This window comes from Petaurus breviceps, unplaced genomic scaffold (assembly GCF_028583685.1).
Source record: "Petaurus breviceps papuanus isolate PSGF00001 unplaced genomic scaffold, PetGlider_PUasm1.0 178, whole genome shotgun sequence".
NCBI lineage: Eukaryota > Metazoa > Chordata > Mammalia > Diprotodontia > Petauridae > Petaurus > Petaurus breviceps.
The window spans coordinates 35,280,413-35,298,882 of NW_027185777.1; the positions used below are offsets into that span (position 1 = coordinate 35,280,413).

General features: G+C 36.4%; 1 protein-coding gene across 3 annotated transcripts in view; it reads left to right on the forward strand.

Moving 5' to 3' along the window:
* The window catches only part of DIP2C (disco interacting protein 2 homolog C), a 586,558-nt gene that overhangs the window by 393,085 nt on the left and 175,003 nt on the right, over window positions 1–18,470 (forward strand). For all 3 annotated transcript variants that reach the window (XM_069086554.1, XM_069086552.1, XM_069086553.1), the window contains 2 exons: window positions 8,612–8,703; window positions 14,047–14,157. In XM_069086554.1, coding sequence (XP_068942655.1) covers window positions 8,612–8,703; window positions 14,047–14,157 — 203 coding nt within the window. The remainder of the gene's footprint in view (window positions 1–8,611; window positions 8,704–14,046; window positions 14,158–18,470) is intronic.

An 18,470-nucleotide genomic window follows, 5' to 3' on the forward strand; every position in this document is an offset into this window, starting at 1 on the left:
TCTGGTTAAGATAAAGCAAAAGTTTCTGTATCACTTTGGGTGGGGGAAGGGAAAGAAGAAATGAGAAGGATGGTCAGAGTGCAAGTGGTATGGTTCTAAAATGACCAGTTACTTATTATTATTATTAAATAATTAATTATTTATATTATATAAAATAAATTAAATAATATTATATTAATATATTAAATAATATCAAAATTAATTAAATAATAAAAATAAAAGTAATCTTAAAATTACTTAGTAGTAATATATTAATAACAACTTAATAATAAGGAAAATAGATGATCAGAGTATGTAGACTTCAAAAGTTAGTTACTTAAAATTTAGAGAGGTTAAGAAACTTGCCCATGATCACCAAATTGATTCATACTAGAGCTAAGAGTCGGGTCTCTGTCATAAAATGTACATGTTTCACTTAATTCTCATTCATTCTTCATTCAATTAACATTTTGTTAAGTACTTATTTCATTTAAGTATTGTAGTTTAAAGATTCACTCTTATATCCCCAGCACTTAGGACAGTGCATAGTATACAGCAGGTACTTAATAAGTGCTGGTAGACTTAATTCTGAATGAAAAAGATGGTAAAATAATGAACTGATTCAAAGTGAAATGAGCAGAACCAGAAGAACATAGTATACAGTAATAGCAACATTGTTTCAATGATCAACTATGAATGACAACTTTTCTCAGCAATATAGCAATCCAGGACAATTCCAAAGAACTCATGATGGAAAATGCTATCCACATCCAGGGAAAGTACTGATGAAGTCTGAATGTATATTGAAGCATACTATTTTTTCTTTATTTATTTTTTGTCTTTTTTCCCCTTTTGGTCTGTTCTTTCAAAATATGACTAATATGGAAATATGTTTTATGTGATTACATATATATGTAATCTATAGCAAACTGTCTTGGGGAGAGGAGGAGGCAGAAAATTTGGAACTTAATTTTTTTAATGGATGTTAAAAATTGTCTTTACATGTAATTGGAAAAACTAAAGTACTGTTTTAAAAAATTGAAAGGAGGGAAAGATGGTAAAATAAAGGGCTTTCTTTTCTTTTGTGCTTTGTAAGGATGTATATACAGGAATATTATAAGACAAGATATGGATAAATTTAATATTTTTGAAGTTCATTCTTCTTTAAGAGAAACTGGGTGACCCAGCAGATAGAGAGTAGGCCTATAATGGAGAGTCCCAGGGGATCTCCTTTTGACCATATGTTATTTGACATTTTTATCTGAAACTTAGATGAAGTCATAGATGGCAATTAACCAAATTTTCAGATGAAGCACATCTGAGAGGGATAGTTAATATATTAGATGATAGAACTGGGATCCAAAATTATTTCAGTGAACTGTAGCAAAGACTAGATTTCTCCTTAGTGCTATAAATCCAGGAACTGGATTCAGTGGATGAAATTACAGACTGGTAGATTTATATTCCAAAAAATTAGAGCTGCAGCCTAGGAAAGGAGTAAATTCTCACTTATTGGAGGAGGGATGACTCCTGGTTAGTGATGTCATAAACAGAACTCTAGCTGAAGTCCACATTGTATTAGGTGACCTTTGAAGTCCCTTCTAACTTTGAAGTATTGTGCTTTGTGGGGGGGAACCCTATTTTCATAAGATATAGTATTTATGCCTATAGTTTCTATCAACTATGGATTTTCAACTTTTTCATATTTTTTTTCAGTTCAGTGAAGGTTAGACTAACTGGTATGGACTCCAAACATTACCAGTGGTGTGACCAAGGACAAGTCATTGATCCTTTCTAACCCTCCCTTTTCTCTGTTGATCTAAGGCCATCCTGCTCTAGTACTTCATGATTTGATGATTCTGTGATAGAGAGATTCATCTTAATTATGCATTTTGCTCCCCATTAAGATTCTTTTGGTTAGTAATTTACTGAAATATGTCTTCTTTCACTATAGAACTGTGATTGTCTTTTTCTGGGGAAACACATATACACTTTGGTAAAGTCCTTTTAAAACAATTCATAATTTTTTAAAACATTTTCTCCTTTCTCATCCTCATTAGGGAAACTAGTGGAAAGAGTCTTTGTAGTAAGCCTTCTTATATGTATGTATGTGTGGATGTCGTCTTGTGCTTCCGCAAAGGCATTACTTTGCCCTGGAAGCTTTTAAACTTAGAATTGGCTTGTATCGAGCAGTACCCATTTAATGCACAGCTGAAATTCTGTGCTTCTCATTTATTGACGATCCCATTAATAGAGTACTCCATTCTGCTGTAGTGAAGAGCCCTCTCTGGAGTAAGATCCCTTAATGTGTCTGTATATTGGACAAAAATAATATATACTCCATTATGAATCAGAATTTTAGTAATTTTTTTTTACCATTGTCAAAGGAAGATGATGAAAACCCCAAGAGCATATGGCATTATAACATGCATTTATTCAGACTTGAGGGAAAGAAAGAGTTCCTTAGATTGGAGAATTGCCACCCAGGGAAGGCTAGATATTGAAAGTGATGTGATAATAATAGTAATAATGTTTTGAAGCTTGCACAGTCCTTGTGTTATCTTCTTTGATCCCCACTAGAGTTCTGTAAGGCTTCTATTATTATTATTCCCATTTTAAAGATGAGGAACCTGAAGCACAGAGAACTTAAGTGATTTGCCCAAGCTTACATAGCCGATTAAGTGTCTGAGGTAAGATTTGAACTCAGATATTCTGACTCCCAAGTCTAATACTCTATCCACTGTGCCACCTAACTGTCCCCTCATTCACAGTAGTCAGAACTCAACTGAACATAGCTCTCTGGACTTAAGTCACCTAGAGATATGTGCTTCTCAAGGAAGGGTTATTCCTTATTTGGATTCCAAGGGGAATAAGTGAGGATAAGTATAATTATCTGGGTTGAACAGTTATTTTAAAAAAATAAAATAAAGCACTTAATATCGATAAAAGATTGTTAAAGTTGTAGTGTCCATAAGTTGGTTGCAATCTCCTTTTCTAGCCTCACTCCACCCCTTGATTATCTGTATGCCAGTAAGACTGTTAAAAGTACCCAGAAGGTTTGTTTTCAATTACATAAAAAATCTCCCCTGTGATTTTGTTTGTTCTATTAATATTTTAGCGAATTATCTTTATAGGTCATGCAGAGGTAAACATTGGTACAATTTGTGCTTGAATAATAAATTAATGGGGTCTGAATTAATTAGCTTTTTCCTTCACACCGAACTCAGAGTATAACTCCGCCCCCACATGCATGGGTTACAAGGGCAAGGGAAATTTTGTAGCAAAATAAAAGAAATTAAATTTAATTTCACTCTGAAAAATTATCACAAGTAATGAGCATTTGTGAGTTACACGTAATTCCATATTTTAACATTTTAAAGGAAAATGCTGAAACCCTGAACATTTTTTCATTGGGCCACACTGGTTGATGTTCTAAGAAACATCAGGATTATAAGGAAGAGCCACACCAGGTACTTCCTACAAGAAAATGGTACCTTTAGGAATCCTAGGATCATAGGTGTAGAACTGAAATTGTAGAAGGCATCTAGTTCAGCTCCCTCATTTTAAGGGTGAAAACACTGAGGATCCCGGAAGTTGAAGTGATTTTCCTTAGGTCAACCCAGGTAGCAAGGAGCAGAACTGGAAGCCAAACCTAGGTCATTGCACCACATTGCCTCTGAAGGACATCCAGTAGCTCCTAAGCCAATAAAGCTTCTTGGGATCTTTTATTATATCTCTTCCCAGTCTTGAGCCACACTTGAAATTTCATTTGTGAGTTTCCAGTGTGAAAATTCCCCCTGACTGTAATCAACTATTCTATAACTTTTAGAAAATTGCCTGGAACCTACTAAAAAGTTAAGTGACTTGCTATGATCATAAAGTTATGATGTGTAAGGGGTTGTGCTTGAACTCACACTCCTGATTTCAGTTCTCTATAACCCAGAAATCTCCAGTTTGATGAACTTGCTCAAGTAGAAGAGTGATAAACATCAACAGCAACTGTTTTGGGTGGCACACATAGATCTGTTCTGGAATAGGCCATTGACATTAAAGCCTGTCCTATAGAATTGTGAATAGCCCTAAACAAATTAGTTTTCTTCCTTCATCTGTTTCCATGTCAGGTTTCTGTAAGTTTCACCATAGTCCATCAACAGAGTCTTTTTTAGCGCTTAGGATGCCAAAAAAAAAAAAAAAGACACAAGCAGTCCTTGCTCTTAGGGGAACTCACATTCTAATGGATATTGAGTGCATTGATGGGAGAATATGATTCAAATTTATATATGTATTGTGTGATATGGTTTATTATTTATGCATTTGCTTTAATATATTAGTACCTGCAAATACTATTTCTTTTGCTTTCTTTCAAAGTAAATTGTCATGTTTAAGATCTAAAAATGTCATCATTGTAGGTAGCTGGCTATATGGATAGGAAATGCCTTGGATAGGCACTCAAGAACTTGAATGGTGAATAGGAGAAATCTATTTCTCCCAACAGGTTTACCCCGAGGACAGTGAGAAAGTTTGACTATAACCTTGGGTATGAGTCTATTTATACCTACTAGAATGAGAACAGGTTGGAATGAATGAATAAACCAGAGAATAGGGAATGGGGGTTGGCCCACCGAATTGAGAAGTATGAGGCCCTTACAGAGTTTGGGTGGGCATTTAAAATCACCCACTTGTGGCCTCATGTTTGTAATAACTCTGTGAATTAGGTCATTTGTTATTACCCCATTTTGCAAAACAGAAACTCGGTGGCAGTTAAAACTAGGTTTTCTCATTAAAATCAAAGCTTGTGTTAAGGAGTGATTGTTTCATTTTTTTTTAATCCCAGCACCTAGGACAGTTCCTGACACAATGAATGCTTAATAAACATATATTGGTTGATTTATTAATTGATTTTTTTCAGCCTACTATGTTTTCCATTATACTATAATTCCTATAATCTAATTGGAGTATAATTATTTAGGACTATTCTAGGAGGAAGAAAAATTCAATTTATAGAGTCTTGAAACAAAGAACGAAAGTTTTATTAACTTCAAGTTCATAGGATATTGAAAATTAATAACAATGTGTTACAAAGGAGAAGTCTGTGAGAACCTGCCATAAGAAATAGTTGTGAATTATTTGTAATTGACAAATTGTTTGTATATGGATCCGTTTTCCTAAATTGATCACGTATTCTGTTGAATTTATATACCAAAGTTTGCTCATTCCTTAAATGATGAGTTCCCCCTTAGATTCTTATTCTTTGTTTTCCTTTTGAATTCCTTTTAATTTTCACTTTCAGGATTTGAAGTTTGTTTTGTTTCCATCTATTCCCTCCTGAATATTACCTTCCCTCTTAAGTCTCCCTCTCTTACCCCCCAATTCATCTTGTTTTACTTTTGAGTTCTTTGTATCTCTACCCCCAAACTCCTGTGTGTGTGTGTGTATTTAGCTGTCCTTTGTTTCAGAAGAGTGAGATTCCTCTGATATCCAACCCTACCAACCCTTCTTCCTTGTCTGTTTACTCTTACTCTCATACACTCCAATGAAGAGAAATAGTAAATTCTGCTCTCATCTTTCTCTTTTCTGTACAGTGTATTATTTTTACACACTATTTTCTTTCCCCTGTTCAAAGTCTCAGAACAGAACCAAACTATCCCTCAAGATCTCTGTTTTTCTTATTTAATTCCTTCAGGACATTAATTTTCTGAAGGGACATTTGTTTCTTCTCTCCTCAGTAGAATGTGAGCAGTGCATGTTCATACCATCCCTTCCAATTAATTAAAATAAATGTATTTTTCTAGGTTTCTTCTGACTCTTTTTTTTATTATTATTCCTACTCAGCCCTGGCCTTTCCATAAGAAATGTTTAAAAGGCCTCTATTCCAGTAAAGATCCATTTTTCGCCCTCTAGGATTATACTCAGCTTTACAAGGTAAAATAGTCTTCCTTGTACACCTGTCTTCTTTGAGTACAAAATGTTACATTCAAAGATTTGTCATGCTGACATATCTTGGGTGATCCTGACTGTGTTCCCCTTGGTATATAAATTCTTTTTATATGTTTGCAGCACTTTTATTTTGATGATGAAGTTAGGGATTTTTGTTATGATGCTCCTGGGACTTTTCCTTTTTTCCCCCCAGGAGATGACAAATCAAATTGAGGCTAACAAATTTCTTTAAAATGAGGAAGTTTGATCCAGTGACTTTCAAGTTCCCTCCCAGCTCTAAATCTTGACTTACTAAGTTTCTTCTTTATGGAGAGGCAGGCATGGTAAAACCAAATTAATACCATTGTCATCATGCTGAAGAAAAATATTCTCTTAATTGTCCAGTGAATACCATATCCTTGCCTGTTTGAATCAGCAACTTAGCTTAGTCTTCATTTCCTTGTCCCTCTTGAAACTGGAATTGTGCCAAAATTATTGTTTTTTTCCTCTTCACTCTTTTTTTTTGTAAGATAGTTTTTGTATGTGATTATGATAATGTAGACCCTGTGATTATGAAGCTTTTATTAAGTCGAAATTTCATTGAAGCCTGATGAGTAGCACTTTTCAGCGGTCTGATTTTGATTGTAATAAATATGCTAGTTCTGTGCATTAAGCTAGATCCAGAAGCACTTATCAGCAGCCAAAGTTTTTCTTTTGTTTTGTTTCTTGTGAGAGTGAGATTTTAGACTATAATCACTCTCTGAATTACTCCTAATGGGATAATGACTTTTATTTTGGAGAAAAGAGATGAATATTAACATACCCACATAGTTTCCTCATAGACTGTGAGAATTAGAATTAGAATTAGAATTGTTTAATTCATCAATAGGCAGACAATTGCTCGGAATTGAGGGGGAGGGGATTTCTGCTTATAAACTTACTTCTGTTCTCTTCATTTTGTTCCTGAGAAGATGCTACTTGCTTTGAAAAGGAACTATTCCTTTATGATAAGTTTCTTAAGGTCTACCCATAATCCTCAGTAGTTTCAGAGGACAAGAAGAAATATATAATCACAGAAACTTTTTTTTAGTAACTCAGATATAAACACAGAAAGCTTGACCAAAGCTGTGTTTGTATCCTCAAGTAAGGAAACAGGTTAAATTACATTTAGTTTTGTTGCAGCATGCTATTATTAACATAATCAGCCACTAAATCTTGGAATTAATTTTGTATCAGAGGCCTTAAGTAGCTTACTTCATTACTATGAACAAATTGTAAAGGGGCTTTTATGTATTTTCATACTGTTGTACAAATCAATCAATTGATCAACAAATACCTATTAAATACATACTACATGTAGGGTCAGTTCCAAAACTGTTCCAAAGCTCTGCAGCAATTAATAGGAGCTGCATTAACTTTAAATGGCTTGCTTATTTATGTAGTTAGTATGAATAAATCATTTTGCCTGAAGACTTAACTCTGTGTCCATGTGTCAGGGTAAAATTGGACTTCATACTGTAAAATCAAGTCGGTTCCCAATCATTGTGACTGCCATAATGCCACATAAAATAATTGGACTAAGGCTTCTGGGTTTCCCATTTCTGCATTTTTGTCTTTAGTGCCAAACTTGACCATTATGATTATATAGCATTAAGTTTTGATTTCTGTTATTTACATATGCATTGTTTTGTCATTGTATATTTTTCCAGGTTTTGCTTACTGCGCTTTGTATTAGTTCATATAAATCTTCTCATGCTTCCCTATATTATTCTTCACATTTATAATTACTTATGACCCAGTAATATGTTATACAGTATTCATGTACTACAATTTGTTTAGCCAATTCCTAATTGATGGGCATCTATTTGGTTTCTGGTTCTTTGCTACTTTAAAAGTGTTTCTCTAAGTATTTTGGTTTCTGTTGGACCTTTCTTTCTTACTTTGATCTTCTTGAGGTATAAGCCCAGCAGTGAGATCTGTGAATCAAAGAGTATGGACATGAACAGTTTAGTAACTTTTGGGGTATAATTCTGGATGACTTTCCAGAATGCTTGGCCAAGTTTACAACTTCACCACAGTATCTTAGTGTGACTTTCTCTCTACAATGCGAACAACATAAACTATTCCCATCTTTTTTTTGATATTTTGTTGGATATGAGGTAAAACCACAGTTGTTTTGATTTGGAATAGTCTTTTATGTATTGATTAATAGTCTGTAATTCTTCTTTTGAGAACTGTTTGTTGATACCTTTTACCCACTTCTCTTGAAGAGTGGCTTTGGCTCTTATATTTTTCTCTTATTCCCCTCAATATACTAATTTCTAATGGTGAGTTTGTCTGTGTTTTTCTAAGGGAAATTACTAACAGAAATTCATTTTAAAATTGTTCATATTCCTCCCACTCATTCTTCTTATGTTAAAGCATATCAGAACAATTTGAGGGAAGAAATAGAAACTCTCATTAATTAACTATTTTGTGAGAGATTAGGCATGGTCTCTAGTGAATTACCTTTTCTCCGTTTTTCATTCTGATCTCTGTTCACCCTTTCACAGTTTGCTTCTGGGTAGTTTGAAAAAGGAATAATTCTTTAAAATCCATGCATTTGAACTTTGCACACCTACTTTACATGCATACATTTAACTGGAAAGTATGTATATATTCTTGATGAAATACCAAATAGTCCAATAACTTTTGGCTTTGTAATTTGTGTTGACAGGCAAACTGTGGACAAGGAGTATGAAGGTTGCTTACAACATTCTACATAAATTAGGTACAAAGCAAGAACCCATGGTGCGGCCTGGAGACAGGGTAAGCATTAAGTTACAGAATTTGTAAAATCTGTGTTACATGTAGGTCTTATTAAGCACCCAGAAATTATTTAAATCCCAGAGTTCAGCCCTTCCTAGGCACAGTATGTACTTTTGTGACCTACCCAGGAAAGTGGAACAACTCTTTCTTCTCTAAACCTGGCTTTGTCTAGCCACACTCACTGCCGAGGCAAATGTCTTTAGCCATAAACTGGTTCTTTTCTTTCCTCATTACTAAAACTCTTGATGGTAATGCCTTAAAATCATAAACAATTTCTACTTTGAAAAGTGCTTTCACATATGCTAGCTTATTTGATCCCCCTAACCACTTCCTGGGTAAATGGAATTTCATTATCCAAGGTGAAGAAATTGAGAGAGGTGAAGTTATTTGCCTAAAAGTATAGAGTAAGAGAGAATTAATGGTGGTACTTCCACCTGAACTTAGGTCATTCTACCTACCATACCAATTCTACAGAAGCTTTTAACTTAGCAGTCATATCATGAGAAGACTATAATCATCCTGGGTCAGGAGATCATATATTAAGAGTGGGAAGCTCCTTCAGTGGGCACTTGTCTACAGGTTACCATATATACAATCTGAGAACCCAAATAACTTTACCATAGTCCCCTTTTGAAGAAGAAATAGACAATGAAGAATAATTGAACTTCTCGCTTACTCCATAGCCATAGGGGGCCACAACAATGATTTATTTGCATTTTAGAGAAGATTATAGATTGGACCAGATGATTTCTTGAAATAATTTCTCTCTCTAGTATTCTAAGTTGGACTGTGGATCCTTCTAACTTGGGAATAATTAAGTTTGAAATCTGACTCTGGAATGTCAATGTAAAGGGTGTACATTTATGGAATATTTCTGCATTTCATCAAATTGACTGAAATTGGGAATGTAGATATTGAAATACAATAAGAACATGGTCATAGCGTAGTGGTTTCCAAATCTGTTTGTTTGCAATCTGGCATCCAGATTCTGGGAGTTCCTGGAGAATAGTAATTGCAGATTAAGTTGGCATGTATTGAACTGAGATGTGGGTAGGGGTTTGGAGAGCAGAAAATTAAGTGACAATAAAATGTGGAGAAAAATATGGGTTGGGTTTTTTTTTTAAGTATTTGCTTAAGTGTTTTTTTTTCCCACCAATAGAAAAACGATTCACATGGCTAGCATCTGGCACTTGTGTGTGACTGCTTCTTAAATAAGCACTCACAATTAGAATACCCATTTGGTAGAAGCCTGCTTTTCTAACAAACTGGATTCTCCCTCTTCATGAAAAATCTTGTCAATTTTTCCAAAAGGGAAGATTCTTTTTCCCCCTCAGTATAATGAGCATTCAACAGTTGGCATGTTTATAAACCACATTTGTGTGAATTTCTTTTTTTGTTAAAGAATTGGGATGCTAGCACATTGGACTCTAAAAGGGACATTATAGATGACTGCTAAGGTCCCTACCAATTCCAAAAGTCTCTGATTCTGATGCTTATCGCCCAAGGCCACAGCCACATAACTGACAAAGTAGCTTTAAAAGCTATTGCTTTTCCTCCCAAGTTAGCATTGCCAGCTGGGAAGTATTTTAGTGCCAGTGGACATTCACACTGACCAGAATACTCACTATTTCTCATCTGTAAATATGTTTAGCTGCTTTGTCCATTCTTTCTTGACGATACTTCAGGAACTCTTGATGAACTAGAATAATTGGTGGCCAGAACTAGCTACATTCCTTTAGTCTCCCCAATTTGCTGTAAGGTATCTGAGGTAAATAAAGAGGGCTTGGAGATTTGGGGTAAGGAGACCATCTCTCAAATCCAGAGCTTTTGTTCTGAACTATCACTCAATGCTTAAACATCTCTATTCACTTTAGCTTTCATTTTATCCCACTTTATCTTTGCTATCAACCTTCACAAAACATCCTCATTTACTTAAGTAGGATGTTCTCATTACAGAAAGCCTTTGTATTAGGTATTCACACAATGTAAAGCATAATCTTCTGCCACTATGAACATAGATGGCTATGCTATATAGAACATCCTATTCATGAAGGAACTCATGAACTTCACAGTTTATATATAGCTGTATTCCTGATCTCTAGCTAGATACTTTTCCTGGAATCCCTAGCTACCTGGTACCAACAAAGAAACAAACAAAACCACCTCAAAATCCCAAAAACCTGTGCTGTCTTGAGAACCAGGTGTCTGGTCTCCTTTATATTGCAATGTGTCTTTTGCTGTTAATTTGTTAGCTATTGAGTATTGTCATGAGTTGAAGTTCTTAGTCCAAGGGTAAATGTGTATTTAATGAAATAACAGGGAAATATAGAATTGATTAAAAGGAAGCATGAGATGTTGTCGGTTCCTGATGCTTCAGGTTCATAAAAATTAGACGTCTGCTCATTTCTCTAAATGTCTTAGATTTCTGCTCTGAGCTCACCATGGGTTCTGCTATTAACACAGGGTTTGTTGGGGATTTAGACATAAATTGGAATCTTAAAAAGAATGAGATATAGAATTCCTTTTCCTAAGACAAATTGCAGTTTTGATTTTAAATAAGGCTGCCAGAGTTATAGCATAGCCATCTATGTTCATAGTGGCAGAAGATTATGCTTTACATTGTGTGAATACCTAATACAAAGGCTTTCTGTAATGAGAACATCCTATCAAGCCACTTAGAGGCCATGTGAAAGTATTGTTCCTTTGGAGCTTTTAAATTAAAAAAAATAAGAAATGTGATCTCACTATTGAAGTTTCTGACCTTTCTGAATGGCATAAAAGCAATAATAACTCATTTAGGTCAATGACATCTTTTTCAAGCACCTTAGAGGTCATCTATAACATCCCTTTCCCCAATCAACACATTGCTCCTGAAAAGATTATAATACAAATGATATCATCCTTATTTTACAAATAAAAAATCTCTGAGACTCAGAGATTAGGTGACTTGACCATGACAGTGCCAGCAAGTGTCAGATTTTAGACTTGTACTCATATCTCCTTACCCTATATATGCCATGTCTATACACACACACATATATCTATATATATATATATATATATATATATATCTAGACACACACACACACACACACATATATATATATCTAGGACTGAATGTGTATTAACATGAACCTTAGCCTAAAAGGGCCAGAGTCTCCCATTGATTGCATCCTGGACCATCTCCAATCATCCTGATGAATATCTGGCCACAGAACCCAAATGGCTTTGAAGGAGAAAGTGAGGCAGGTGACCTTGCAAAGCCCTCCCTCACTCAAATCAAAGTCACATCGTCATCTCCCTGATGCCATGGTCCGCTTCAAGAATGAAAAATGAACACAATAACAATGTACATATCTATCTTTATCATATATGTGTATATGTGTAATATATGTATATACACACACATGTAGGAGATAGTTTGTCTGTATCCAGTAAGCCATGCTACATATTCTTATCAAACTGATGCAGAGAGTCTTGTGACACATTCTGGGTTCTGTTTAGAGGCCTTAAATTGTACATATGGATACTATCAGTCTTTTTTTTTTTACATCAAAATGTGATAATCAGAAACAAAGTTTTTTTTAATCTTATATATAATCTTCTCTCAAACCATGAAATAATAAGTTTATATTTTATCAACAAAATACATGAATTTAGATTGGTCTTTATATGTATTCCAAGGTTAGGAAATATATTCTCTCTTCCCTAAAATTTTCCCTATAATACCTGTGTCCCCATTAATTTCTACTTAGGCCAGAAATATGGGGAAGAGGGCATTAATGCCCGTATTTCCTTGTTCTTCTTAAACACACTAATTTGCCCTGAATATACCAAGGTTTCAGAGTTTTCTTAGTTTAATTCATGAACCTAAAATGTATATTAGCTTCTCTGAATCTGGTTTATATTAGTTATATTATTATATATATATTATGTTGGTTAATATTTTTTTAAGTAATCACACTTATTTGTCTCAATATTCTTAGGAAATATAATGAATTTTCATTCCTATTAGACTATTTTTAAAAATTTATTTTATTTTTTAAAATTAGGCAACCCTGCAAGGGCTTTCACTTATGAGGTGTCTTTACTTCTATGGCATTATTTGCCTTAACTTTTATGAAACAATGGGATTTGACACTTTGGATAAAGGTTTCTTGATTCAGGTGAAGTCTTAATTTGGAAAGCTGTATTGAGAGCCAGAATGGGACCCAAACCAAACCAATGATTTATTGTTTGACTTGGCAAAACAAACAAACAAAACACTTAGCTTCACTTATTTCAATTTCACCCTCTGGAACAATGATACTAAATGTTCTGGGAAGAGTGATGAGTTGATGCTTACATGGTGTCTTATGCTTTCTGGGAAAAAGAAATCTCCAGTACCAACAGAGTGGAACTACCCTTCCTCCCATTCAGAGAGATTACTTTTAATTTAGTTAAATTGGTTAAATTTTAAAAGGAAGTAATATAGGTGTAATCTCTATATGTTAATCATGGGTTTAATACACTTGTGAAAATAAATGCATATAATGATTAACGAAGTGATACTTAGAAAAATAGCACATGATATTGAGTTACTTAATAAAATCCATGTTGAAAGGACATTGCATGGGGGCAGCCAGGTGGCTCAGCGAGTAAGAGCACCGGCCCCAGAGTCGGGATGACCTGGGATTGAATCTGAGCTCAGACACTTAGCACCCACCCAGAAACACCTGGCCGTGTAACCTTGAGCAAGTTACTTAACCCCAATTGCTTAGGGGCGGCCAGGTGGCTCAGCGAGTAAGAGCACCGGCTCCAGTGTTGGGATGACCTGGAGATCGAATCCCGGGCTCAGACACTCAGCACCACACCCAGAAATAACTGGCCGTGTAACCTTGAGCAAGTTATTTAACCTCAATTAGAAAGAAACAAAGAAAGTCAGTTGCATGTATTCTGAATCATGTTATTAAAGTAAATAGATAGCATGGATATCACAGGGGTACCAAACATGTGGCCCACAAAACACCCAAATGCCACATAGAAGGCACTGGAATTGGAGTCATGACTACCTGGGTCTCAAGCCTGACTCAGATACATACCTCTCTGTAACTCAGTCTCCTTATTTGTAAAATGGTGGACTCTATAATGTCTCTGGCTTTTTTCAACTGTGGATTTATGGTCTTGCAGTGCTATGATTTAAGGAAAAGACCTGAAGTCTCTCCTTAATCTAATGTGGACATAATAGTAATCTCTTATGAGAATCTATTATGGCCATAAATCTGGATCAGTGGGGCTGCTTCCGCAGACCTTTAGTCATGACATGTCACCCATTGTGTTCTGTGCTCTACCTCTCTCTTTCAGGTAGCACTGGTATTCCCTAACAATGACCCTGCTGCTTTCATGGTCGCCTTTTACGGCTGCTTACTGGCTGAAGTCGTTCCTGTCCCCATTGAAGTACCACTCACCAGAAAGGTAAAAGATGCATTTTTTTCCCCTGGAGTTATTATTAAAGCCTATTTTAAAAGTAATGACAAACCATAGTGCGGCTGAAGGTGGCCTATTGTGAAGCAAGAATGGGCAGGCAGACTCTTTCTTTAAAAGTGCCTCTTCATCTCAGCAGGAGATGAATCGTGAGGCCCTGCAAATTATGGATTGTTTCTGAGACACGCTGCAGTTTTTTATCAGTTACCGTCTCGATGAAGGGGACGGTTATCAACCTACTCATCGTGCCTTTAAATGGTCCGTTTACTAGGAGAGGTTTGGCGGGGAGCGAGGGGGAGTGGAGAATGCTGTGTTTATATGCTGCCTGAATGTCCAGATGGGAGGTGAAAAATGAGGAAATCACATCGTGTTTCAAGTATTTGGTTGTTTGGAATCATGTAGACCAAGCACTTAGATGGGAGATAAAATGAGCTGCTGTTCATCCAGATGCTTTGCTGGCATTTATTCACAGACACAATCCCAGAAGAATCGTTTGCCATTGGGCCAGAGGACCTGGGTTCAGGTTTTGGCCCAACTATTTATTACCTTTGTGGCCTTAGGCAAGTCACTTAACTCTTCTAGACTTCAGTTTCTTCCTTTGTAAAATTAAGAGGTTGGGTAAAATGACCTCTCCTGTGTTTCTATCTCTAAATCTCTGATCTTAAATTTAGAGTTAAAAGATGTGGCAGGGCCATCTAGTCCAACCCTCTTGTTTAATAGACGAGAAAATTAAGGCGAATGAAGGTGGTGAAGTGATGATATGAGGTCACATGGGTAGCTGGAAGCAAAAGTAGAATTTGAACTCAGGTCCTCTGCCTGATCCTGTGTACAGTTCCCAAGGAGTCCAATTCATGACCAGAATTGCTTAGGATTTGGTTAAATGTGTAACAACTCACATCCCCTAGTGTCAAAAGACTGGCATCATTTTGTATGTACAAAGCATATGCTTTTGCATGGAGTTTTGTTAAATGTAGTCTCACTGTGTTTTTAAAGCCATGAATTATAATTAGATTTTCAACTAGTTTAACTAGATGAATGATCTGTATGAGCTAAAGCTTATATGTGATTATATTGAGGTTTTGAAATCCATTTAATGAGTGATATATTATTCTTGCACACAAAATTACAGTAACCTGAAAATCACAGAACAGGGAAACTAGCACAGCCAGGACGTCTGGCAAATGAATCATGACAAGCAGGTGGCATGCTGCTGTGGTGAGAACAGCAGGGATGAAGGTCAAGAGATCCCCATAGACCAACTAGCCTTGTGACCTTGGTCATGTCATGTGACCTCTGGGCCTCAGTTTCCCAGGAAATCTCTCAGGTTCCCCTCTAGTCCTAACAGCCTAGGAATGAATGTTTTTACAGTCTTCCCTCCCCCACTGAGAACAGAGAGCAATAAGAAACATGTCCCAAGTGTTGTCCAGGGTCTGTGTCATTGCATAATTGCAACTTCAGTCATACTTCCACATGTGGAAGAAGAAGATAAGCAGGGACTCTTTTGAAAATGTGGTTCAGAAAAATATGAGAGTTTTCCAGGACTCTGTTCTGTAAAGTTAAAGGAGTTCCTGCTCTGGACAGAAGTGATTGGGCTAGAATTTGGGGTTTCAAGTCATCCCAACAAAACTAGGGGTCCTAGAGGACCCTGGCAAGGGGCAGATCCCTGGGGCTTCTTTGGTTCCCTCGCTCTTACCACTAATAAGGCTGTAAGAGGCTCTGAATTGTATCCCTTGGAGTCAGTTGCTTTGTTTTTGGAAGCTTGAGTTTAGTATCCCATTATTTTTCAGGGTGACTCTGGTTTCTCCAAAGATTCACCCTAACCTTCTTGAATATCTGGATAGCAGACCCCTCATCCCTGCCTCTTTGCTGTCAGATTTCTAAGCTTTCTCAAGTATGTCCTATGGAGGAAGATGGGGGGAAGTGATCTCTACTTCCACATCCCAGATCCTTTGCTTGATCTCTTACTTAGACTGTTAGCCTCTTGAGGGCAGACTTAGTATCTGTGTTGCCCTCAGATGTGTGTTGCACACAACAGACCCTTCATACGTGTTTACTGAATTGAATCTCAGATGATTTGAGATGTGGTTGACCCTGGGGCATGAATGCACCACAGAATACTTCCCAGTAGAGTAATGCGTGCCTGGACCTTAGATAACTTGATGGTGAGGACAGGTTCACCTCCTCCCTTCCCAAAGTAGGACACTCAGAGGACAAGGTGAATATGCTAATAGAAACAAACAGATATTTGGGAGCACCCATTCCCTATCATGCTAGTCTTTGGTACCAAGTCTTTGTACGACTCTGAATACAGTATTATGGTGAATAATTTCCAATCACAGGCAATAGAAATAATGTTAATACATCCTTGCTTCAGGCAGCACAAGTGTAGAAAAGAGGCTGATGAGTTTCTTATCCTATTGGCTCCAATTGCTGGCTTCCTGACCCCACCATTAATTCATACTACCTTTAATACTGTGCTTACTGTGAGGTTCAAAGGCCATTGTGATCTTTCCTTTCCAGCACTTTCACATACCCTATTCAGTGCAAACTGCTATTCTTTCTTGTTATTCCCAAACACTCCCTGTGTTTTCCCTCCCAAGATCATTTATCCCACTCTTCTTTCCCCTTGTAATACTCCTTCTTCCCCTTTACTGCCTATCCAGATCTCACCTTTGATGCTCAACTTCATTTCTACCTCTGCTAGGAAGTTTTCCCTGACTGGACTCTTTCCCCTAAGCTAGAACTACTTTCTTCCTTCTAAATTTCCATACTCATTTGTTTTTATTTCTCTGAAGTTTAGATTCTCCATTGTTACTTTTTGATTGTAATTTCCTTGAGGACAGGAAACATCCTTTCTTAGTAATATAGTCCCTGTGATATGCTTTAAAGCTAAGTCCCTATAGTGCAAATAATTAACTCCATGAAGTAGTCATATTATTCAAATATGCACTATTCACCATAAAAATTATATGTAAAATATGGTAATTGGTGGCAACACAATGAAAACATACAATGAAAATTGAAGTACTACAACTGTTTTCCAGGAATCATTATTCTTGATTGTTGAGATTTCACTGTATGTATTTGGCACTTAATAAATGCTTTTTAGAAAATGAATGAGTAAATACATTGAAAACGACTGCAGTGCTTTCATCAGTGATGCAGATCATAACTCCTTTGTGCCTTGCTAGGTGGTGTTTGGAGGTTGTGGCTAAAAACATCTATTACCCAAAGGTCAAAAGCCTCACCGTCATACATCATATCACAAGTTGTCTATGTATCTTTGGCACTCTTTACTGATATCTGGAGGTTTAAACAGCTTATTATTGGGAATTTTCCTAATTAAATGGAAGCATTAAATCATGATGTATGTGTGTGGTCTGAATCCAGATTAAGATAAAGGATAAGCATTGTCCTGTATCCTCTTGGGAGAAGTGACATGTGTGTGTAGATATTTCTCTTTTCCTTTTTATAGTATAGGAATCAGAGTGGAAATAATGAGCTAGAAATCAAGCTTTGTGAACAATCCCAAGAGGAATGCTTTTGCTTGGTCAAAGGGAAGCAGATTTGTGTCTGGCAGTGATAGGAAGATATGTCCTCTATGCATGTGTGTGTGTGTTGTCACAGAGTGACCTGGGTGGATCTCTGCTATTGTTTGATCATTTGCATGCCTCAGCTAGCACAAGCTGTAACCTGCACAGGTGAAGAGGCTGATGGAACTAGTTGATGGCCCGTGGTGGGCTGTGGGTCAGTTGCTACCCACCAAAAAAGAGATCAGGGAGTCAGATGGGAAATCTCAAACATGCATGTCATCAGTAGTAGAGAACAACTGGTTTTTGCCCATTGGAAGTGGGCACTTATAAAGAAGGTAGAGGCAGTAGAAGACAGGCACAAGGGAGAAGAGGGAGAGTTCATATTTTGTCCATCAGAATGGTGTCCAGTCGGATAAAGTAACCTCAATGGTGGCATTAAAGATCTTTTCATTGTTCAAGGAAGTGTTGTTTTGTGTCATAAACATTGTGACTCTGAACTTAGTAAATGTAAAGACTTTGAAAACTGGGTTTTTGTTTGTTTTTTTACTGATAAGGACAGGCATTACTATACCACATTAGAGAGGGGAAGTCACTTTGAAGTGACCTGTATTCAAAGTTTTCAGATGGTATCTCAGTGTTTGAAGTATTTCCCCTTTCTGTTGCATGCTTTACCTCAAGACAGCTTGCATTTACTTTGCATATATTTTGTGAATATCTCTCTCTCTCTATCTATCTATCTATCTATCTATCTATCTATCTATCTATCTATCT